The 17,702-nt window shown below is 38.8% G+C and overlaps 2 protein-coding genes across 2 annotated transcripts; both read left to right on the forward strand.

The window, feature by feature from the left end:
• The first annotated feature begins 388 nt into the window (after positions 1-388).
• chkb (choline kinase beta) lies at positions 389-10,661 on the forward strand. The gene is made up of 11 exons (XM_042496601.2): positions 389-961; positions 2,273-2,381; positions 2,516-2,629; positions 2,987-3,120; positions 3,213-3,317; positions 5,242-5,300; positions 6,849-6,936; positions 7,067-7,175; positions 8,432-8,532; positions 8,645-8,726; positions 9,369-10,661. Exons 1-11 carry the CDS (start codon positions 438-440, stop codon positions 9,423-9,425), a joined length of 1,482 nt encoding a protein of 493 aa, XP_042352535.1. The 5' UTR covers positions 389-437; the 3' UTR covers positions 9,426-10,661.
• Positions 10,662-10,795: 134 nt separating this feature from the next.
• LOC121950549 (kelch repeat and BTB domain-containing protein 2) lies at positions 10,796-17,346 on the forward strand. The gene is made up of 8 exons (XM_042496582.2): positions 10,796-11,603; positions 11,681-11,869; positions 12,000-12,184; positions 13,552-13,903; positions 14,039-14,184; positions 14,299-14,453; positions 15,629-15,786; positions 15,891-17,346. Exons 1-8 carry the CDS (start codon positions 11,349-11,351, stop codon positions 16,071-16,073), a joined length of 1,623 nt encoding a protein of 540 aa, XP_042352516.2. The 5' UTR covers positions 10,796-11,348; the 3' UTR covers positions 16,074-17,346.
• Positions 17,347-17,702: the final 356 nt, after the last annotated feature.

The raw sequence follows: 17,702 nt of genomic DNA on the forward strand, positions 1-17,702 counted from the left end.
TTAATTCTGGTGATAATGATATAATAATAATATAGATTATATTCGAGTTTGTCAATGTTATTGTTATTATTATTATTATTATTATTATTAATCCTGTATTAGAAACTAAGAAAATGTACGCTAATATATCTTAAAATAAGAAAAGAAGAGAAAAGAAAAGAAAAGAAAAGAAAAGAAAAGAAAAGAAAAGAAAAGAAAAGAAAAGAAAAGGAAAAAAAGAAAAGAAAAGAATGGAAAGGAAAAAGAATTTAAAAAAACACTTCATTTCCCAGAACCCTTCAGCGTTCAGGAAGATGACGTAAAGAGTTACGACGACCAATGAGCTTGGCACAAGAACGCGGAAATCAACTGTGATTGGACACTTTATACGCCAGTTTGTCTCAGTGCAAATCACCGGTCACTGCGCGTGCGAGTAGGAGAAACGGTCATCGGAATATATGATACTTTCATCGCCCCACATGCGATTCAGATTACTCAGCCATGTTTGGTTTTTCCGGTTAAGTAATTTTACCGGTGAACTGCGTCTGTCAGCGAGTCCCTCTCGCCGCTTCAGAACCGCATTTCACACCACTCCTCCGTTTCTCTTCGCCCGGCAACTCACGATGCAGTCGAGTCAAAATGTGACCAGCGGGAGCGGCTGCGGGGAGGAGGGCTCGGTCCGGGCAGCAGGGCCGGGGCTGATCCGCAGCATACCCGCTATCACAACAGAAGATGCGGGTCTTCCGGCAGAGAAGAAATTAGTGGTGAGCACGCTTGTCGTTAACGAGAGAAACTTGAGGACCCCGAGTCCTCTGTTTGGGGCCAATGACGATAACGACTCGGAGGCAGAGTCTTTCCGGGATGGGAGAACCGAGGAGGTCGACCGGGACACCAGAGGCAGGGCGTTTGCCTGGTGCCGAGACTTTCTGTCAGGGTCCTGGAAGGTCATCAAGGAGGAGGATTTTCAAATCAGCATCGTCAGGTAAATAATATCCATTACACTCAGCATAAATTCACTAAAATGTCATCAGAGTGATTTAAAGTTGTACTTTTTTCCCCATTATGTGTATTGTCATTTTCTTATTTTATGAAAACATGTCAAGTAAACGTATAGCAACAATAATGAAAAATAATACACAGACATACTCATTCACACAGTCTTCTTGTACTAAAATCAAATACCATACTAATAAATCAAATGTAATAAAGTAATAATACTGCAACAAATTCCTGTACTTCTTTTTTTTGGTAGTATTTGTACTTGACTTGAATTTTTATATTTCAACTTTCAGTTTTACTCCACTAAATTCCCTGAATAAAATTGCTTAACTACATTTTAGTTACTTAATGTAACTCAATGCAGGTGTAATGTGTAATGTAGGCTGTATTTGATATGTGACACATATTGTATATATTCTTATTGTTATTCTTACTTATGTAAATCTCTGCTGTTCTTTTTAGCTTTGCACACATATGTATATTTTTATATTTTGAACTTAGTACTAGTTTTATACACTGCATTGTAGCATAAGGCACAGTATTTTATACATTTTACACACTCAGAACCTTATCCATATTATAATTTAAATATTCACATATTAAATATTTACATATTAGCTGTAGGTGTGAATGTGAGCTTGAACGGTGTCCGTCTCTGTGTGTCAGCACTGTGATAATCTGGCAACCTGTCCAGGATGTACCCTGCCTCTAGCCCAGTGTCAGCAGAAATATGCTCCAACCGCAATCTCTAACAGAATAAGCTATTACAGAAAATGAATGAATTGATGAATTAATGTTTAATTTGAGTCTTGATTCCCATGTTGGGAACCACTATATTATAGCATATATTTCATATTTGCAATATCCATTCTGCATCCCTCTAACGCTATAGGATTACCATTTATTTCTCACTCAAAGGAACCCCTTAATTCAACCGTTCGGGCCAAAGACTGTTTAGATTAGATTTAACTTTGTTGTCACTGCACAGTGCAAGTACTGAGACAATGGAGTACAGTTTAGCATCTGACCAAAGGTGCAGAAAGCAATGAAGTGCAGTACAGTAAGAGGTAGATGAATCTGCTAAGATAAAGCAGGCCTACAGTATTCAGTATGATATGAATGCACCAGGATGTATAAACAGTACTGACAATAGAAACACTTTGAACAGTGTGAACAGAGTAAACACAACATAAATCTGCTGGTGTTATCTGACTAATATGTATGACTAGATTCTATGGGGTCACAATAACTTTGTGTTAACACTGTTTTTTGTTTTTTCTGTTTGTTTTTACAGTGGTGGGCTGAGTAATCTCCTTTACATGTGTAGTTTGCCAGACCATGTGCAGTGTGTGGGAGAGGAACCTCGCCAGGTGCTCCTCAGAGTCTATGGTGCCATCTTACAGGTTGGTTTGTCTCGAGTATAATTGTGAACCATCATCAATCTACTGCCGCCGTGTCACTGTCATTCACGCTGAAGTATGAAGTGATTCAGTCGGCCATCAAACGGTGTCTGACTGTCTGTCTTTGTATGATGCAGGGGGTGGACTCCTTGGTGTTGGAGAGTGTGATGTTTGCCATCCTGGCAGAACGAACTCTAGGACCAAAACTTTATGGCATCTTCCCTGATGGACGCTTGGAACAGTACCTTCCGGTATATGCACACACATATAAACACTGTGTGTGTGTGTGTGTGTGTCTCCAGCCTCAGCCAAAGTGTTTTAAATGTTTTATTTTTAGTGGCACATGTCTTAGACTTTAATAAGATTGGTTTTTTTTTGGATCATGTTATGTGTTTCATATTCAGGGTTAAACTAGAATGTGTAGATACTATTAAATACATTTTTTATGCTTTTCATTACAAAAAATAATTGCTTTTTAGAGATGCGTTCACATCAAACAATACTCTTTGGTTGCCGGTGCAGATGTCAAGGTCCAAGTGTATTTACTTGATCTAGTTCCTAAAGTAGAGGAAGAATTTGTTTCATCTGTAGGTCTCTGTTTTCCCCAGAATACCAGAATGCGCACAGATCAACTTTCAGATTCGGCCATATCAGCTGAGATTGCCGTTAAGATGTCCCGTTTCCATGGGATGAGCATGCCCTTTAACAAAGAGCCTAAGTGGCTGTTTGGGACCATTGACAAGTAAGAACACCTTGACATAGCTGTTTCTTTCACTACTAGAGTTGTCTGTTTTTTAATGATTAAATGTACTGTATGTTTCTTTTCCCCTTCAGATACATGGATCAAGTGATGAAGCTTAGTTTTACACGTGAAGCACATGTGAAGAAGTACAAGAAGCTGATGAAGCTTGACCTGCCTGCCGAGCTGGAGAGTTTACGGTGAGTTGAGGCACAAGCCTCAAATTGCCAAATACTGTGTGTTGCATGGAGTGACTGGTTAGCTAAAATGTTAAAACCACTGGCACCTCCCAGTGTAAATAGTAGTCTGATGAAGAGCAGTTGTGCTCGAAACATCACTTTGGTGCATTAAATGAATAATAACTGGAGACCTGCAGACCTTTCATTGATCTTTGGTTCAGTACCTGCTCCAAATTTGGATTGCATGTGCATGCATACTTTTTGCTAATGTTTAATGAATCATCATGCTCCAGGGGATCAAACAAACAAAGGCAGTTGAACAGGTAAATAAAGGTGTTTTTCTTTTGTTTTTTTTTCTGCCAGCAAGGCAACAAAGTATCCTTGGGAACATGTCCATTCTGAAAAATGACAGAGGACAACAAACCGGTTGCCATGTCATTGAACATAAGCTAGGCTATATTCAGATATATTAATTCAGATTCTGATTATGAGATTCAAAAATGTAGTCTGTCAGATAGTGACAGAAAATTACCTTCGGTTAGGAGCTCAAACAACGTGAAGAAACATTAGCAACCATCAGACTCACATAAAATCACACATACAGCTCCATAAGTTATATTTATCCAACATTTTAGGCAGTCACAGTGAAGCCCAAAGACTTGATTCAGTTGTGGTCTGCATATAAATAAAACTTGCTGAATTAAAACAAAATGTCAATTTACAGTATAAAACTTAACATATTGGGACTTAATTATAATGTTTATTAACATGAAAGTATATGTCATATAAATAAGGCCATAAGGGTTATATTAGGAAATTTGCTACACACAAGAATTAAATCTTGGGGACAGGATGAGCTGTATTTCTGCTTTTAATCAAATGGCTGACCTTTGTCCCAGAGCCTCCACGTCTCCTGTCAGTCTGACCTCTGCAGCCAATAGAAAACCAGCCCAGTGTTTACTGTCAGTGTTTATCTATGAGCAAGTTTGCTGTCCTACAGATGAGTAGCAGTACCATACTAAAGCAGATATAATTTATGTATCAGCCACAGCATGGAAATCCCGTCGCTATTTGCTGCAATCATGTGAAGTCCTCAGACATATCTGCTTTGATATCTTTTCATTTCCTTATGTGGTTATAAGTAACTAAGCCACTGTGTTCTTAGCTCATTGTAGTCAATTCAGTCGATCAGAGTGTATCTGATCTGAGTGATCAGAATATCTAGGGTTTGATTTTTTTGTCTTTTCATTTTCAGGAATTTTCGTTTTCCAATATATTCAAGATTTCAGTTATGCACTCTTGCGCTACTAAAGAGATGAGCACCACTTTTGAAACATGTGCAGTCAGCAGTTCTGGAGCTTTGGCAATCATGCTTCCTGAAAACATATTGTGTAATCAGACTGGGCACATGCATACGGTAGATACTTTGAATTGCTCAGTGTATATTGCATATAATGCCTCCCTATTATACCTGCAATGTTCTTCAATAAAGTGTGAGAGATGTCATAGATGTCATACGTCTTATCATACATGTCATATCTTACAGAGAAACTTGACTCTCTTGACTTGACTGAAGCACGTGACCAAAAATCTTTGAGCAAATTTTAAAATATGGATATGAAGATTGTTTTTTTTTCTCATGTATTTCTCCATGTATTTTGTCCACCAGTGAGAGTGAAATTGGAATGAATATGATGTAATGCAGCCTGCTCTGCTTACAGTAAGATAGTGAGCATTGTAAATAAGATGATATGATTGTGTGTTGTTGCCTCAGAGTTTGTTCAAGGACATCTCACTTCTATATTTTATGCTTAATAGATTGTCTTATCTTTTGGCCTGATTTCTCATAATTTAGTTATATAAATGCACAAGTTACATCACCTGTGACTGAAACACTGACACGCTTTTTCTCTCTCTTATCTTTTTTTTCTTCTCTCTACAACAGTGCACTGCTGGCAGCAACTCCATCGCCAGTGGTGTTCTGCCACAATGACGTCCAGGAAGGTAAAAAGTTATCCTCTTCTCTCATGTTCCTGGGGATAGAATTGTCCCTTCAGATATTTGGGTGAACTTGTTCGTGTTATCCTCATTCTAGCCGTTCTTAACACAAAAATACGGGACAGACTGCATCTGGTATTCAGTGTATTATGCTTTTAATTACAGGGCTGTCAAGTATTACACCTTATCAAAAGTTTTTCATTTATTTTGGTATTTCACCTCTGATGAAGAGCAGTGCCAATCACTTAAACGTTGCCTCCTTCAGAGAAAGTCCAAAACATTATGATAATATAATATAATATAATTCTAGATTTTATTAGTGATATAACAACTTTTATTCTTGACTTCTCTGAGAACACAGATATGTGAGATTTGTTTTAATTGTGTAGAAAGTTTTGAATAACTATCTTGCTGAAACAGACATGAGTTATCATAGTCCAGGGGTTTATGAATTTATTCATTTTTAAAAATGCGTCATTGATGTGAAAAGGAGCCACCTGCCCACTTTAAGAGGTTACTTCCCCAAACAAATGACCCAGAGCAGGGTGGAAAAGGTAACTATACCTACATGTGTGTTGACTCAGCAGGGATAACATTAAATGAGAAAACCTTTAGGAGAATAAATATTTGAAAGCAATACACTGTTTCTTTCTTTACATAAATAAAGACATTTCCACCATAAATTTGGTGCATAAAATTTTACCAGAATGCAGGAAATTAATTGTTTGGCTATCAAAGTTTCCTGGTGGACAACCCGCAGACCCCTCGCTCATAACATGTCCCAACCAATGTTGAAATGAAACCTACGCCCTTGATCCTCTCACGTCTAATTTGGGCTGATTGATCAACCCTCGGTATTCACTATGACATTCCCGAGGAGAGCAGTACACTCAAACGTGAAAGGACGGCTTGGGTGAAGTTATTAATAGGAACGGCTCACATTCATACGCATCATCGTGTGATTGAAAATGAGCCTCTGGTGTAGCTGAGGTGACAGTCACAGATTTAGGTTTCTCATGAATGGGACTGGCTATTAAAGAACAGCAAAGTACCTCAGCTGAATTTACATCCTAATAGTATGTATACGCCTCAACATTACACAAGTGTAATTCTAATGTGTGTGATTATATCGTGTTCCAAAATTATGTGCATTATTATACTGCTATAAAAGTCTCCGCACATCTGGGAAACTTTCCAGCTTCTTCACTGTATTGGTCGAACAAGTTCTGAAACAATTTCTTTGTGCCAGTACATTTAGGTGTGTCCACATGCTTGCCATTGAGTATATTTATTGACAGAAACATCTCAATGAGTCATCATATATCTGCATTACTAAGCACAGAAATATGACACCAGAAGTACAGTGGTATCGGAGGATGTAAAATAAATATCTTAATTTACATGTCCTCAAACACACGGGCCACTGACCAGACCACCTTTTTTGGTGATTGGTCTGAATAGTTTAGATTCTTGTCAATAACAGAAAAACCTAATTTAGAGTAGTTAAAGTAATTAAAATGTGTGTGTGATGATGCTTTTTGCTGCTTCGGTAAGGTAACATTCTGATACTGGAAGACGAAGAGCACAACGCAACAGAGAGACTCATGCTGATCGACTTTGAGTACAGCAGTTACAACTACAGGTAAAGTGTGAACTCTAATTTTAAATGAGTTAAACATCAGCAAGCAGTTAAGAAATGAGTGGTTTGGGCTGCAATTGTAGATTGTACCCATGCGTATTAAGAGGATTGTCATTATGTTCGTTTTGTGTAGGGGTTTTGACTTTGGCAACCATTTCTGTGAGTGGATGTACGACTACACATACAACCAGTGGCCCTTCTACAAAGCCACACCAGAGGACTATCCCACCAGAGAGCAGCAGGTCAGTCTAAACCTGTTACCCTCTACAGCTAAAACAGAGGCTCTTTACCTGTCTTTGACCCAATCCTCGCTAAATAGAGAATAGCTTTTTTAGTTGTTGTTATGGTTGGAATAGAATTGCCACACTGTAATGCTAAAACTCAATTAGTGTCACAGCTGAAACCTTCTGTGGTTTAGTATAAGTGTTTGCAAAAGATTACATGAAAGGTCAGATATTGTAAGTGAAGATTAGCATTCAGATAAAAGATAAAACCTACAATTAATTTAATTAGAAGCATTAAATGCATTAGATTGGAGGTATTTGGGGTTTTCCACAGTGTGTGCATTTAAACCTAAGATCTGAGGTCATCCTCTAATCTTATTAGGGAATAGATGTGTCATGTGCGGCGGTCACACAGTGCCCTCTCGTGGTAAAACATGTTAATGCAATTTTGAGTTGGAAGAAGTTTTATATAGAATGCTGTAGCACACTTTGGGACATTAAATGAATTCAGCTGGGAATTTATTTTCTCCCTGTGGAGGACCCTGCCTTCAGATATTCACTCTGACACACTAAACATTCACCGGCTACTTGTTGGGTCCATTGTTAATTTAATCTGGACATTAGACATTGGAGTGCTTTGTTTATTTATTTATTTTTTTAATTTTTGTTTTTACCTTTTGCTGAAACTTACTTCCTTTTTAGTGTAACCAAACAGAAAAAAACCCGAAACATAATATGAAATGGAACAAAGAAAAACTAATTTTTATATTATTTTCTGATATTCAGTATTGTATAGGGCACAGATTGGCATTTTCTACTATCAAAAGAGCCATTAAAAAAAAACAAGCATATTTTAGCCTTTTAACGAAGACAACACAGCCTATTTTGTCTAAATTAGTCTACCAAATTTGCTAGTAAGTTTAAATGACAATTCATTGATATGTTTGACCAAAAAATGACATTTGATATTTTCCCTTGAGACTTTTGGAAATTTGGAATCCATTGCAAGCCAAGCTAGAATCAAGACTAGCCACCACTTCAGCAAAATTTAAAGCAAAAAGCACCTGGCCGTAGACATATGATGCACAATTCATTTGATGAAATGTTAAACTGTAGGCTTCTAAAAAAGAAAAGGTTTTATAACTGGAGAAGAGCAGAGGAGCCACATGCGGCTCTGGAGCTGCAGGTTGCCTACCCCTGTTGTTGGGTAACATGAAGGACGTAAACAGTGTCATAATTCCCCAACAGATGAAGACTTCTGCTTTTTATTTCAGCTTCATTTTATCAGAAGTTATTTGACAGAGAAGAGAAAATACTCAGACATTCCCGTGGACCAGACACAGATGGAAGAGGACATAATAATTGAAGCGAACAGGTAACACATGCTGTTGTAATGATTTACGGTGGTATGCATGATTAAAAGTTATAGCAGAATCACCAGAGCCCTGATTTTGTTATGTCACCGTCATGGTCGTTTGGATCCGTAGGTATGCACTGGCATCGCATTTCCTCTGGGGGCTGTGGTCCATCATTCAAGCAAAGATCTCCAAGATTGAGTTTGGATACATGGTAAGGCAATTTTTTTTCTTTGTACACACTGATGTGACCCCACCAGCAAACAAAATGTATTTCAATCATAGACAGAATATAAATATAAAGGACATGACCGCTCCCTAAAAAGTGAAGCCGAAGCACACCAACCTCCGGTGGTGGCTCTGCTGTAATTCAGGTCATGAACCCCGCCCCCTTCATTTTAGCAGATTGAACATGGGCAGAACTAAAAGCTCAAAGTACACGTCAAAAACATTTTTTTTCCAAGATGGAGTCTATCATTTCATTCTAATGAGTTTGGTTTTAATTTGTTATTTGACGCTGTAAAAAGTGCTTTGACGTTATGATTGACAGCTGTGTGTGCCAGTCAGTTTGCTGGCAATGAATGGCACTGCATGTGATTGGTCAGTTAGCTGAATGGGCAGGAACTCAATACCATGCAGATCGCTACATTGCAGGCTCTGGCTCCAAATGACGTCAGCAGCCCAAAACTGCACCAGAGAGTTTTTGGCTTCATTTTTGTACAGTGTGAGGAAGTGGAAACGCATTGTTCATCTTAATATAAAGTCTATGATTTCGACACACTCTTTTGTGTTTTTCACATATTTTATGGGACATTTTGATAAACTTTGCCTCACAGTAAACCCTGTTGTTTTGCAGGACTATGCCCAGTGTCGCTTTGATGCCTACTTCAAACAAAAGAAGCTCTTCTCCTGATTTCCAGCATGTGAATCAGAATGTAATGTCTCTTTTATCAGCTTTGTCTTATTGACACTTCCGTCCTATGCAGCTCTGCTTATGACAAGCAGTGTTGGGCAAAAAAATAGACATTTACATTTTAGCAAAATGCAGGCAATCTGTTTTATTGAAGCACCTTTCCCAAAAGTGTGAAAGAGCACTAGTTAGAGCAGGTATAGCTCTATAGCATTGAATGTTGTTTGTTTTTTTTAATCATTTGATGGGCTCAGTCAATCTGATGGTCAAAAAATCCATTTGTTTTCATTTCAGACTGCAAGTCACAGTGTTTTGGTCTTTTTGGTTTAGTAACGGTATAGTATTCAGTTCATTGTGGAAGGCTTTTGTATATTTTTTGATTTAGTTTTTTTCAGTCTTTCTACCTCACTTCTTTCTTCTGATGTTCATTCTACATTAGGGTCATTCTTTTAAGGTCCAACGAAGTTAAGTTAAAAACGTACTTACATTCAGCAAATTATTGCACGAGGGCTATTTTATACAGTACCACTGTAGTCAAAATACTGTTAATGTAATCATTAGAACAGTTATAAAGTTGAAGGCAGTTAAACAACCATCATTAGATCTATATTAATGTACATTTTTGCTGCATCTTTAAATGTTAGTCAGCTTGTATGAACTTTTGTCATCTATATAATATTCTACACTGATGATGTTATTCTGACCCTTTCCTTGTTTCATTGTTTTTCTTTTGTTTTGTTTAGAATCATAACTGGAATATTTAAACATTCATACCTATTAGGTTAACTAAAATGTCCATGTTTTACGCATATGCAACCACATCAACCTTAAATTAGATCCAACAGTAATTAAAATCTGTTTTATGATAAAGTCCTGTGATGACTTCCTTTAGCTTGTTTGAATTTGGGGTAAGGTTTTGACTTTTTCTGTAAACGTCTTTTGAATTTCTTTTTAAATTTCCTTTATGATTCTTTTGTTTATTTGGATTGTCTTCTGTATTTGGTGAAATGTTCTTCTACCTGTTAACCTCTTGATATCCTTGTTTTACACATAACTGTACCATTTTACTTATGACTTATAATTGTGCCTCATTCACTGCCTGTAGCTGGTTGGGTTTTTTTTAAAGTGTCATCGGTCCAGAACAGTTCCATTCTGTTTAAAGTTCTCTGTATTACGTTGGTCCTTTTTGCACTACTAAAATATCATATAAAAGCTAATAAATCATGTGCTTAGAACCTGCGTCAGTGCAGCTGTTTTCTTATATATTACTACGTGTCGGCCTTAAAAGATATAGAACAAATGTACTGAAACACCTTGTGAAACATAGTTACTCTCGTTTAACTGCCAAGTAACTTGATTGCCCTGTGATGACGTTGAGAGAAGTGTGAAGGAGACTGTGTTTCATCTTGAAGAGTTGACTGCTGTCCCACCTCCACATGCCAAGAATAGATCTGCCTGAAAGAGCACACTGCTCAAAGATTGAGGGACACTTCTGAATCGACTGGATCTGTTGCAAACAAACAGGAATCCTTGAAGTTGAAGATGTAGCCTTTCTGCTTTACCTTCTTTAACAAGCTGTTTTTGTTGGCATGTGGCCTTAAATCTTTCCTCTCAGCTGCTTTGCTATTTTTGCTGTCAGAGGGCACGTGACTGAGAGAGCTGCAGCAGGGAAAGGAAGACGATGTTTCATGGACTAAACTGTTCTGTCCTGTATTTTTCCATTACAGCGGCTGTTTGGAATTCTTCAGGGGGCTTGTCTTCCCTTTTTTGGAGCACTTACAGTGACACTCTGAATGTGTGATTGGAGCAGTGGATGTGTGAGTGCTGCATATCATCTTTAAGCCTTTGGAGTTTTAACAGATAACATGGTACAGGCAGCATAAGACGTGTTATGATGGGCTAAACTTAGATCAGACAGACAGTGAGATGAATCCTATCAGGCAAAGTTTTATGATACTCTTTGAGTGGGTGAGCTTATGGCTGAAATATGTTCTTACAAGAGTTTGGGGAGCTTTTCCAGTAGTCAAAAATCGGGTAGCATCTCCAGGTATCTCAGATAGAGGATCATGCAAAGCAGACTCAGATGAGTGGAAAACCAATGAGGCACTTCGCACATATCAACTTCGCACAGATGAAGATGAAACCACAGTTACAGTCCAAACCAGCACATGTGCATTCCATGTAAGTAAAAAAAAAAAAATCTCCCAACTGTACAGCGTAATCAAAAACTAAATTTTGGTTTAATCATTCAATTCAAGGTGGACCTTGGGAGGCTCTCAGAGTGCAGCGAGTATTTCCGAGCCTTGTCCCAGTCCAGGATGAGAGAGACCTCAGAGAGCCTCATCTACCTGGACCATGTGTCCTCCTCTGTCTTCCACAATCTCCTCGAGTTCTCCTTCCATAATAAGTTTAATGTCCCTCGGCAGGAGTTGGGAACACACATCCAGGTATGCAGACTTTATATCTTTATGTTTTATTCATCCCTGCATTGTACATCTCATGCTCTCCTTTGCAAATTCAGCACTAAGATTCACCCCAAAACATCCTCACTTGTTTTCTCCCCCTCTGACTCTGGAGGTCAGCAGCTATCTACTGGCTGAGGCCTTCCTCTCAAAGTGCCTGTCAGTCCTGTCAGATGAGCTGAGCCCAGGTAACTGCTTGTCTTACCTGAGTCTGGCTCAAGAGATCTGCTGTGTGGAGCTAAAGATGACAGTGTTCACCTACCTGAGTAGAAACCTGCTGGAGCTGCCTCACCTCATCAAGTATGCAATGCTAAACGGTATAATTACATGACATTAGCCTGTCCAGATCCCCCGCCCATTCCACTGGATGCAACTTTTCTAGGATGTGTTGATCTATGATAACCTTCATCTGACTTCCCTCAGATGCACAGACTTATGCTGCGTTCCTTTCAAAGTTGGAAGTCAGAATTTCCCAGTTCAAATTTCCGACTTCTGACTTCCAAGCGTTCCAGGCGCACAACACCAAACGTAAGGAAAAAAACATGACAGACAGTGACAAACTGGTGTTTCTGTGGCTAGTCCGTGAATAATTGCATCGTCAGCGGGGCCGCCTCCTTGCATGAATGAGCAAAACAGATAAAAAACTGTGCATAAGGTAACAGACGCTGTTATACATTTTTATACTTGGAAACATATCGAAAAATGTCCTTTACTTGCCTATTTGCGAACAGCTAGGTTAATCTATTTTAGCTACTTCAGTATACTGTGATCTGTATATCTTCACTACCTCCATTGATGCTGCCATTGTCCTGAATTTTTAAGTAGGAACTCCGACTTTGAATGGTTTTCCATTGTACTTTTTTTAGAAGAAGGTAGGAATATCTCCTCTTCCCAGTTATCTGGAACGCAGCAGTATTTGATTGATGTTTGCAAGCCAATCACAGCGTTCCACATCATCTCAAGTGTACAGCAGTCAAGCCACGCCCCCTTTTTTACACAAGCATAGCAAACCATGGATGTATTAAACAAGGCACATTTCAGACTATAAATCATTTTGCTGAAGCTCATCATTTATGTTTTATACTGTGTTTAAAATAAACATGACAAGTAATGTCGTGCAAATGATAAAATATCCTATAAAAGATCTGAAGCTTTTACTCTGGGTTTTTTCAAAAATATCTGTCCATTGGAATGGTCAGTGGATCTAAGTGTCCCTAGAAAATGAATAGGAGTAATACAGTTTAAATATGTAAATACTGTTCTGATTTGCTTTTTTAATGACACAATCATCTTATAATGCAGCTTATCGATTATGTTAACAGAATATTCATCTCTGGAATTTTTCAACACACTGTTTTTAGGATATACTTCAGAAATTGAGGACATTTTGTGTCATGAAAAAATACTTAAATATGTAATGTGTTTTAAAGCCTAACTTTATTCATTACTACGAGTTAAGTATTCATGAAAAATTAATAATCTCACATTTTTTGTCGGCCTGTGATAACTGTATAGCTAATGATTTATGTGTGTGTTCAGAGGAGAAATCCATCATTACAATTTTATTTTTATTTTTTTTTAGTGTACAAAACATAATATTATTCACTACAAGGACTGAGTGGACTACTTGTTTTTTTTCTTGTCCCTAAAACAAATTCACCCGTCAGGTGTCTGAAAGATGCAGATAAGGATGAAGTCGTTCACCTGAGGGTACAAGGAGACCGACGTATCTGCAGCCTGAGGAAAGAAAACCTGACTTCCTGGAACGACCCAGAAACAGAGCATGCCCGGCATATCTTCACCCTGAAAGGGTCAGAGCACAGCGGAGATTGGCTTCCAGTTACAGAGCTCCCTTTCAGGGCTGATAAGTGGTGCTTCACTACAGTGGTCCTGTATAACTACCTGTATATAATAGGAGGCTACCGACAACCTGTGAGGAGAGGCTGGGAGTTCAAGATGGCCTCCTCAAGGTATAATCCCTTTACTCATACGTGGGCCGCCACAGCTCCTCTGATCAAGGTGAGATAGTTTTCTAGTTTGTGAACTGAGCTGATGACCAGTTGCTCTTACTCAAAAAACAACATCTCGTGCCTATCCATCCGCAGTCATTGATGTAACACTAAAGAAAGCTGTCACCATCTGTTGCGTCCACAGCACAGAAGGCACTTCAGTGCAGTGGCCTGTGAAGGCTGTATTTACGCTGTGGGAGGATGGTACTTGGACTCACTGGTGACCCCAGACTCCAGCACGGCCCTTTACACAGCTGTAGAACGTTATGACCCATGGGAGGACACGTGGAGGTTTGTGTCTTCTTTTTTGTCAGTATAGTTTAGCTGGTAGTTTACCATCTTCCAGAAAAGCATCCATTGATTGTTAGTTGGTGTATTAGTGACTGAATATAATATCCGTCTCAGGTTTGTCTCTTCACTGCCACTCACTGACTTCCAGTTCACCATGTCCTTATCCCATGATGTGCCCCTTGCAACTAGCCTTGGCCACTGTCTCTATGTGTTGGGGAGCATCCAGAGGACTGGAGAGAAACTACTGCTGCAATACAACACAAGGCAAGGTAGAGCAGACCGTCATAGTCCTGTTTGGCCAAAGCCAGAGCCCAGAAAACTTATATAACCAGTAAGACCATTTTCTAAAGCCTTTTCACACATAGTTCCCAGTAAATTACTGGAAATATCTTGCAGGCACTACTAGTGATTTTCACTGTTCACACATATAGCTCTACAGAATATTCCTGTCTTGCTCCTGTTCACATGGAACACTGCAATGCCTGTAATAGATGGGGCAGGGCCATGGGACAAGGCCAAACAGTAGGCCACCAACACCTTCAAGCTGTTATTGCAATCTTCCAGCAAAGGCACAAATGAGGAAGAGGAAGAGGAAGAAGAATGCTTTCAATATTTAATACAAGACAAGAAATGTTTTTTGTCATCTACATGAGTGAGAGGAATGCATTCAGCACATCAGAAGAAGCATTAAAAGAGTGTTGGAAGATGAATTGGACAGAAGTCTTAACCAATCTGAAAAAGATCGGCATGTGAGGCTGAGGAAATACAGGAACCAACGAGTAGCAGCTGTTAGTCCATTTGTTCAAGAACAGAGTAGCTTGGAGAGAAGAACGTGGAAGCGATAAAGAGCACACAGCAAGGTTTTTTGGTCAATTGTCCTCAACAACTTTGAGGGTGTACTTAAACTGTTGGAACCAACTCTTATACGACAAACAACTGCAGACGAAAACCTCGACAGAGACTGGCCCTTGCCATGGTCACGAAGAGTCTTTGTAATCTTCTCATAAACTACAGCGTCTCTCACGGTTCCAGCTGCCTGTTAATTTCGTTCTCTGCATGGACAGAGAGGAGCTCCCTTGTTTCCACCTCTGCCCAGTGAACAAAATACATTGGTGTCCAAACTGCTTGTTCTTTATAGTCGCTGAGTCGCTGCTGTAAACAGGTCGCAGATTAAATTCTGTCATCAGCATTTTTAATTTTAGAAATAACTCTTTGCCCGTCCCAGTAATGCTCCTGTATATTACCTGTGATGTTATTGGATCTTGCGATGGGAAACTGCCAGTGCAGATTTACCAGATAATCGATTCTGGCTCCAATTCACACATGACCCCTTACTGGGAAAATGCTAGAACATTACCGGGAAAAGCTGCATGTGTTAATGAGGCTTAAGACGCTAATGCGGGTGCCTAAAAAATGGTGCCTCTGTATTCTCTCTGTCCATTAGACTCCTGGTCTGAGCTGCTTCCCACCCTCACCAGAGCAGATGCAGACCTCCCTACTCTTTACTTCCTTGGTGCAACTGATAGGCTGCTCGTTATTGGTGGGAACAACTCAGAAAATGTGGTGACATCATTCTGTGTGCAGTCACAGAGATGGGGAAAGGTATTAACGAGACTGTGTCGATGAAAAAAAAACATTTTGACTTTCTCACTTTCTTAGTTTGAACCACAGTCAAAATGGGCTTTGTCCTTTTTTCTTCTTTTTAGGTGCACAGGGCTGAGAAAGTGGCATTTGCAGGACAGGGGACAGTTGTAGGTGACCAGGTCCTGATGCCAAGTATAGAGCACAACACTATTGCAAGAATGAATCTCCAAACGTTCTCCCTCAGGGTTCTTCCTCCTCTACCCATCTCCACCTGCTATGAAGCTGTGTTTTATCTTCACTTTTAATGTTATATTTAGCTACTTTTTATTACTTAGTGCTTTTGTGGCTGAGTGTTTCAGTGCTTACATCTTTCTTCATCTTCCCTTTTAATGATATAGTTAGATTCTTTTTACTACTTAATGTTTTCACAGCTGAGTGTTTTAGTGCCAGCATCTTTCCCAAACAAAGAGATAAGCTCCTGAGGCGGATTATCGCTATTATCTCTTGTGTTAAAGTCTCAGTCCTTTGAATGAATGAATGAATTAATTTTTAGTTCAAACGTAAAAATAAAGAGCGAAGCAAAACAAAACAGACAAACAATAGCAAACAAGCCTTACATCCAGTTGCAATGGACAAAAACAACATTTAGCTGGTTTAGAGAGGCAAGGCGTAGTAGGAGAGTGATGTTCCCATTAAAGAACATGGATACAGATGTCCTGTTGAAGGTTGATTTATTTGGCTGTGACCTGTAATAGCAATACAAATAACAATCAGTACAGCAAACACCATACATAATACGCAACATAATAAGATAACTAATGTAACAAAGGACTGTATTCATTACTCAAATATGTGGATCATATAACTTAAACAAATCACCTCACACGAGGCATACAGGCAGCATGAATTAGCTTATTAGCTTTGACCATGCACCAGCATAAGATAACATTTGCTTATATGCAAAGCTAAACAAATACACATTAACACAATGTTAGCATTCAACTTCTACAGTATAATGTCATGAGACTCACCTTCTGGCATTTACACACAACAATAAACCAGCAGGGTACAAGCAAATGACGGTAAAGGCAAAGGAAAACTATCATGTATCCACTGTTGTTTTAGGAAGGAAACTACAGGGCAAACTAAACTTCAGGGCACTGCATTTCACACACAGGTGTGGTGCACTTAATAGCGTCAGAGCAACTGTGGTGCGTTCATGAGCATGGGGCATGGGAAAACATACAGAGAAACAAACTAGTGAATGAAACTAAACTTAAACAAGTCAACAACACATTAAAAGTGTGGGCTTTCTAACACTAATCATATATATATATATATATATATATATATATATATATATATATATATATATATATATATATTTCCATTTTATGTAAATGACTTTCCAAGCCTAATTTAAGGTTAATTTGTAAGAAGGGTTGGTAGTAATTGGGATTATCTAATCACATTGTAAAATATAAGTAACTATAATTAGTTAATAGTTACATAATCAAGCATTACTTGATTTTTTTTTTGTTTATGTCTTCAAAATATGTCAATTTTAAAATAATCAAATGTGCATTTGACATATAACGTTTCTTGGACAAGTGCTCCATTTTGTGGTGGTAATTAATTGGGGTAATTTGTTTTGACTAGCTGTAAATGCTGAATATGTAAAATGCATTTTATTTTGTGATGGCCCCTCTGCTTGTTTCCTCTGCTGGTGCTGTGTCTTGTCATTTCAGGGCTGCAGACTTGATTGACTGACTGCAATCAGTGTCATTGGACACACCTGTGCCTGCTGTGCCCCATGCATAAGAGCAGCAGCAGCAGTCAGTCAGTCTTTGGCTGGCATACCTTCTCATCACACCTTTGCTTTTTGTCTTTTGTTTCCCATTACAGTGTAAACCCACTACAGCAGATTTCCACTT

The sequence above is a fragment of the Plectropomus leopardus genome, chromosome 7 (assembly GCF_026936395.1).
Source record: "Plectropomus leopardus strain MGB_pleo_1.0 chromosome 7, ASM2693639v1, whole genome shotgun sequence".
NCBI classification, from domain to species: Eukaryota; Metazoa; Chordata; class Actinopteri; order Perciformes; family Serranidae; genus Plectropomus; species Plectropomus leopardus.

Coding starts and splice junctions, on each gene's coding strand:
- chkb (XM_042496601.2), top strand. CDS start 438: ATGATACTTTCATCGCCCCACATGCGATTCAGATTACTCAGCCATGTT. Junction 3,121..3,212: donor CTGTTTGGGACCATTGACAA/GTAAGAACACCT, acceptor TTTCCCCTTCAG/ATACATGGATCAAGTGATGA. Junction 5,301..6,848: donor CCACAATGACGTCCAGGAAG/GTAAAAAGTTAT, acceptor TGCTTCGGTAAG/GTAACATTCTGATACTGGAA.
- LOC121950549 (XM_042496582.2), top strand. CDS start 11,349: ATGAATCCTATCAGGCAAAGTTTTATGATACTCTTTGAGTGGGTGAGC. Junction 13,904..14,038: donor CCACAGCTCCTCTGATCAAG/GTGAGATAGTTT, acceptor TTGCGTCCACAG/CACAGAAGGCACTTCAGTGC. Junction 14,185..14,298: donor CCATGGGAGGACACGTGGAG/GTTTGTGTCTTC, acceptor TATCCGTCTCAG/GTTTGTCTCTTCACTGCCAC.